We start from the raw sequence: 6571 nt of genomic DNA, 5'->3' as shown, positions 1-6571 counted from the left end.
AGAAAAGGTGTTCTCCATCTTCTTTATAGAAGCCCTTCAAGTATTTGAAGACTGCTGGAATGTCCCCTCTTAAGTGCCTTTTCCACAAACTGAACATGCCTAGCTTCTTCAACCTCTCCTCATATGATGTGCCTTCTGAGTACTTAATCATTTTTGTTGCCCACCTCTGGACTCTCTATAACTTCTCAACACCCTTTTTAAAATGTGGAACCCAAATCTGCATGCGGTACTCAGAATGAGGCCTAACCAAAGCCAAGTAAAGAGGCACTATCACCTCCCATGTCTTGCACCTACTACTTCTGTTGACGTGTCCCAAAACCACATTCACTTTTTATGTAGTTGCATCATACTACAAACTCATGTTGTCTCTGATCTACCAAGACTCGCAAATCTTTATCTGTAGGGCTGCCATCTAGCCAGGTGTCACCCATTTTGTATTGTATTTTTGATTATTCTTCCTGAAGTGTAACACCGTTCATTTGTCAACATTGGACTTCATCCTGTCCAACTTTCCAATCTTTCAAGATCTTTCTGAATTGCAGTTCCATCCTCCAGCATGTTCATAATCCTTCCAAGTTTCATCTTGTCTGTAGGCTTACTTAAGAAGCTCTCACTTCCAGTATCAATAAACATGTTGAACAGCACTGGACCCAGGACAGACCCCTGTGGGATTCTGTTTAAATCTCCTGCCATTCTGACATGAATCCATTTATAAATACACTTTCCTTATGACTATTGAGTCAGTTGTCTATCCATATTTTAGCAGTTTTGTCTAGCCTACATTTCTCCAATTTGTTTATGAGAAGGCCATGTGAGATCTTGTCAAAAGCCTTGCTAAAGTCCAGATACGCTATATCCATAGGATTCCTTTCATCCACCCAAGTAGTCACTTTGTTGAAGATCAAGTTTGTTTGATATGATTTGTCCTTAGTAAGTCCATGCTGGCTGCTTGTGATCAGCCTTTCCTTTTCCAAATGGATTTCCTTAGGATATGCTCCATTAACTTCCCATGTATTAAAGTGAAGCTAACCAGTCTGTAGTTCCCTAGGTTCTCCTTTTTTCCCTTTTTCAAAGAAGGACACTACATTAGCCCTTTTCCGGTACTTGGGTACCTTGCCTGTCTCCCATAGCTTAGTGAATATTATTGCCAAGGGCTCTGAGATCTCAGCCAGTTCCTTCAGTACCTTGGGTATGAAGTTCATTAGGCCTTGCTGACTTCAATTTGTTTATATTCATCAAAAGCTGTTGGTCACTTTTGTTATCTCATCCCTCAGCTTGCCCCTTCTTTACCCAAAAGATCATTATTAGGTATCTCAATAAAAACACTTTTTTGACTGTGTGAAGACTGGGGCAAAGTACCTATTGAGGAACTCTGCCCTCTTTGCATCTTCTGTTAAGTTTTCCTCCTGGTTATTTAACAGCGGGCCCGTAGCTTCCTTGGTCTTTCTTTTCTGGTCAACATAATATAATTGTTTTAAATTAGTTGATTGCAACAGCATTAAAAAATCTAGGTCTAGAGTTGGTTTAAATCTGTCATATGCGGGAGGAGTATCCCAAACTTGTACGAGCCACAGATCAAGTCAGAAATTTGATAGCTAATTGTGTGTAACATTCAGTAATGCATGCACACATGCATAGTTTCCATTCCTAAGCTGTATTTAGGTATTGAGATGTGGAAGAAAAGTTCTGTTTTCATTCATGTATAAGCTAATGAAAGCATAAGATAAGCATTTGCAGTGTTTTCACGTTGTAGTGATAATGCGTGAGAGCCCTCTGCTGGGTGCCAGGTACAATGCAGGCTACTTGGAGCATTCACTTACAAAATCAAATTTTATTTCAGAATGAAGTCAATGCAATTAAATGGGACCCTTCTGGTATGCTGCTAGCATCCTGCTCTGATGACATGACATTAAAGGTAATTTTCCATTCATGGTGTTTAAAAAACATCTTGTCTCTGTTTGCATAATTTTCTTTCTAGAATGATTCTGTCATACTACTAAATACTGGGCACGTCTACATGTGCCCCTACAGCACCGTTGTTACTGTGCTGTCATTTAGTACTTTGAAAAGGCCCGTACTGCTGTAACAGCCTCTACTGTGCCAATGGCACATGGTTATTTTTAGCCACTACATCCCCATAGCAACATGCTGTACTGAGGGAGCGCACTGCTACAGCGACATAGCAGCAGTATCACAGTTTTTCCCCATGGCCACTGCATTGCTACGACAATGAAGCATCATGTGTAGACATGCCCACTGTGTGTGAATGGTATCTTCATCTTAGGATCCTGGAAGACATTAAAAGTATCACACAGTTGGAATGTGAGGAATTTTATGCCTTATCCCCAGAATTGCATGTTCTGCCATGCCAGATGTATGTAGCAGGATGCATGTGATTGGAATTGGTGATAAAACTTTTCAGATCCCAATCACCCAACTGTGGAGAAGAAAGCTCTGCATGGGGAATGGGTCACCCATGCTGGGCTGCATTGGCACTCCTTCATAGGCACTTAAAAGGTTCAGGTTCTGGAACCAGGACTGGGGGCCGCCTCAGGAGATCTGGGACCTTGTGGTGATCAGCACCAGGTCTCAGACTCAGGATTCAGTGCTACCTCCAGGGATTAGGTGGTCCCAGTGGAAATGTGCAGTTGGGACTAGGGAGCCCCTTGATCCCCACCTGCATGCACCCCAGTGTGGACTGGCAACTGAGGAGCTCCCTAATAGCCATGAACATGCACCCCAGCCCATTCTGGGGTGCATCCAGCTGAGCACTGGGAAGTCCAGGTCCTCAGCTGTCCTTGTTATATGGACCCATAGAATCACAGAAAATTAGGACTGGAAGGGACCGCAGGAGATCATCTAGTCCTACCCCCTGCTCAAAGCAGGGTCATCCCCACCCAATATCAAGCTGCATAGAATAGGTTTAAATATTTGCACACCAGGGGAGCCAATAAGTTCTCTGTGCAGGGTCATATAAAACTATACCAGATAGCCCAATGCTACATGCTATAAATTCATTCATTCAAATTAGGACATGAAACAAATAGGCCACAGAAATATTATACATTAAACGTAGAATGTCCTTGTGGCTTGTTTGTCATTTTATCATGCCATAAATTCACTGATTCAATGTTAAAATTTATAGCATGATAAATACATTAATCGCTCCATGCCAGCAAAGCACGCCTAGTGGGGATTTAGCTATGTCACCAACCAGGGAGTGTAATGTATCTACTCTAACAAGTGAAACAAGCTATACTGTTGCAGTTTTGCTAGTATAGGGGTATCTACACTAGGGTTTCTGCCAACACATCTCTATCAGGCAGGGCTCACGTTTCTTCACAGCCCTGTTTCATATAGTTATTAGGCCTGTGTGAAGCAGCTAGTATTCACTTCGGATTCGGTCGATTAGGGGGAGTGATTCAATTCCATGATTCGAACCACTGTTGTGAATCGATTCAGCAGAATTTGATTCAGAGATTCAGCTGTGGCCAAATCAACCAAATCTCCAGATCAAACAGGCCTCCCCCACCCACTCTCTCAGCCCCATCAATGGCTGCACCACCTGGTCCTAGCCTCTTGGCTCTTAAGAAAAGAAGCCCAGCACTCACCAGCTACTGCCAGGCGGGATGGGGTGATCCCCACTGCCCCCTACTGCCCCGCGCTGTTTGGGGGGATCTGTTATGAATCCCCATCCCCTACCTGCTCTCTCAGCTCTTTAAAAAAACAAAAAAACAACAACAAAACAGCCCCCACTCACCAGCTGCCAGGGCCATCCCCAGGGGGTGGCAAATTGGGACAATGACCCCAGTCCCCGCACTTTGGGGGGCCCTGCAGAGCCGGGTGGAGCAGCTACAGTGATTCCACGCTGCTGCCTACTTCACGTCCAACTGCTTAGCACACCCCCGCCCCCACCCCGACCAAATCCAGCACCTCCAGTTGCTCAGCACCCACCCTACCACCACCAAATCTGCCACTGGCTTCCTCATGTCTGCGGGTGGAGCCCCACAGAGCCTGATTTGCCCCGGTCCCCACACCCTGTTCAGGTCGCCTCTGCTGGCTACTGCCAGGCAGGGGGGGCGATCCCCACTGCCCTCCACCGCCCCATGCTGTGTGGAGAACTGTGCCATGAGCCCCTATCCTCCACCAACTTTCCCAGCCCCATCAATGGCTGCCCCACCCAGCCCCAACTCCCATCTCTTTTTAAAAAAAAAATGTTTTTAAAGCCCTGCACTCACTGGCTCCTGCCAGGCATGGAGGGCTATCACTGCTGCCCCCCACTGCCCTGGGCTGCGTGGGGGGCTCTGCCATGAGCCCCCAGAAGCCCCAATGCCTGCTGCAGCAGCCAGTGAGTGTGGGGATTTTTTTTTAAAGAACCAGGAGCTGGGGCTAGGCGGGGTACCCATGGTGGGGGGGGAGGCTGGGAGAGCAGGCAGGGGTCAAGGGGCACTCAGGGGGGCTGAAGGAGCAGGCAGGGGATGGGGCCTCACAGGGGTCCCCCCATGATCCCCTCCCCACTCCTCCAGCCCTCACCCCTCACCCCCTACTTAACAGGACAGAGTCTGGGTCCAGTTCCCTGCAGCATTGAGCAAGGACTGCCCAAATCTCCGAAGCTCTCCGAATCTGTTCCAAATTGATTCAGAGAGCTTCAAATAGATTCAGACCTTTTTATTGGTCTCCCAATTTGATTTGGATTCAGAGATTCGGCCACCATATCGGGCCAAATCTCCTCCGAATTGAATCAGCACCCGAAGCTTTGCACAGCCCTAATAGTTAGACCAGCAGAATTTTGTAACACAGAGATTGCCTCAGTTATTAGCAGTCTAAGCACTGTTACAACTGAAGTGGCATCTTTTAGCAGTACAATGCTCTAACCATCAGGCCACAGGTTAGGCATTGCCTTGTCACCTATTTAAGCCTCCTCTTGAAGCTGAGCCATTAATTGCATCTTGCATTTAGTTGATAACAGGGATGGAAAGCAGCGGGGAGTTTTCTGCTACAGTGCTTGTGCTGTGCCTGAGCAACTTCTGTCTCACCAAACCCCAAGCCTTCTAAGTTGCTCTCTTTCTCTGGACCCCATATATCTCCCTCTCTTGGCTGCCCAAGAAGCCAACTTCAAGAAGAGAGCTGGAGATATCTAACTTGTGTTCTGGTGGTTAGAGCCCCATGCTGGGAAGTGAAATGTAGGTTTTGGAAAGGGTTGTAGAGCCTCAGTCTTCTACTTCCTGAGCGAACACTAGACTATTTCCTAACCACTAGGCTTTTGGGCTAAAACATGGGAGGCCTCTCCTCTGTTACGAGTTTCTTCTAGGTAGAATCTCATGACTTAACTCACACATACGGAGCCACGTGCCTGTCCAGCAAAAGTACAGCCCACTGTAAATGCTGCATAGGGAGTCAGATCACAAACTGCTCATGAATGCCAAAAAATGGCAGTTATATAGCTAGGTAATCACCATTTGGGTATGTAAAGTAAAATAGAATTTGCCAGGGCAACTATAGGCCAGCCAGTCTCACCTCCATCCTTGGCAAAGTCTTTGAAAAAATTATCAAGGCTCACATTTGTGAGAGCCCGGCAGGACAAATTATGCTGAGGGGAAACCAGCACGGGTTCGTGGCAGGCAGATCGTGCCTGACCAATCTAGTTTCTTTTTATGACCAGGTTACGAAACGCCTGGACACAGGAGGAGGGGTGGATGTCGTATACTTAGACTTCAGGAAGGCCTTCGATACGGTATCCCACCCCATACTGGTGAACAAGTTAAGAGGCTGTGACTTGGATGACTACAGAGTCCGGTGGGTGGCGAATTGGCTGGAGGGTCGTACCCAGAGAGTCGTGGTGGATGGGTCGGTTTCGACCTGGAAGGGTGTGGGAAGTGGGGTCCCACAGGGTTCGGTCCTTGGACCGATACTCTTTAATGTCTTCATCAGAGACTTGGACGAGAGAGTGAAATGTACTCTGTCCAAGTTTGCAGATGACACAAAGCTATGGGGAGATGTGGACACGCTGGAGGGCAGGGAACAGCTGCAAGCAGACCTGGACAGGTTGGACAAGTGGGCAGAAAACAACAGAATGCAGTTCAACAAGGAGAAATGCAAAGTGCTGCACCTAGGGAGGAAAAATGTCCAGCACACCTACAGCCTAGGGAATGACCTGCTGGGGGGCACGGAAGTGGAAAGGGATCTTGGAGTCCTAGTGGACTCCAAGATGAACATGAGTCGGCAGTGTGACGAAGCCATCAAAAAAGCCAATGGCACTTTATCGTGTATCAGCAGATGTATGACGAATAGGTCCAAGGAGGTGATACTTCCCCTCTATCGGGCGCTGGTCAGACCGCAGTTGGAATACTGCGTGCAGTTTTGGGGGCCACACTTCAAGAGGGATGTGGATAACCTGGAGAGGGTCCAGAGAAGGGCCGCTCGTATGGTTAAGGGCCTACAGACCAAGCCCTACGAGGAGAGACTAGAGAAACTGGATCTATTCAGCCTCCGCAAGAGAAGGTTGAGAGGCGACCTTGTGGCTGCCTATAAGTTCATCACAGGGGCACAGAAGGGAATTGGGGAGTATTTA

The 6571-nt window shown here is 47.3% G+C and overlaps 1 protein-coding gene across 11 annotated transcripts in view; it reads left to right on the top strand.

Annotated features, from left to right (window-relative positions):
- Nucleotides 1-6571, top strand: part of TBL1X (transducin beta like 1 X-linked) — a 327967-nt gene that overhangs the window by 313106 nt on the left and 8290 nt on the right. For all 11 annotated transcript variants that reach the window (XR_003095073.1, XM_025209254.1, XM_025209250.1 and 8 more), the window contains one exon: nt 1841-1915. Coding sequence is in view for 10 of the 11 variants with exons in the window: in XM_025209254.1 (XP_025065039.1) it covers nt 1841-1915 (75 nt within the window). In the remaining variant the exon portion in view is untranslated. The remainder of the gene's footprint in view (nt 1-1840; nt 1916-6571) is intronic.

Source organism: Alligator sinensis, unplaced genomic scaffold (assembly GCF_000455745.1).
Source record: "Alligator sinensis unplaced genomic scaffold, ASM45574v1 scaffold312_2, whole genome shotgun sequence".
NCBI classification, from domain to species: Eukaryota; Metazoa; Chordata; order Crocodylia; family Alligatoridae; genus Alligator; species Alligator sinensis.
The sequence above is the reverse complement of the archived record's forward strand: the minus strand, read 5'-3'. Positions and strand labels throughout refer to the sequence as shown.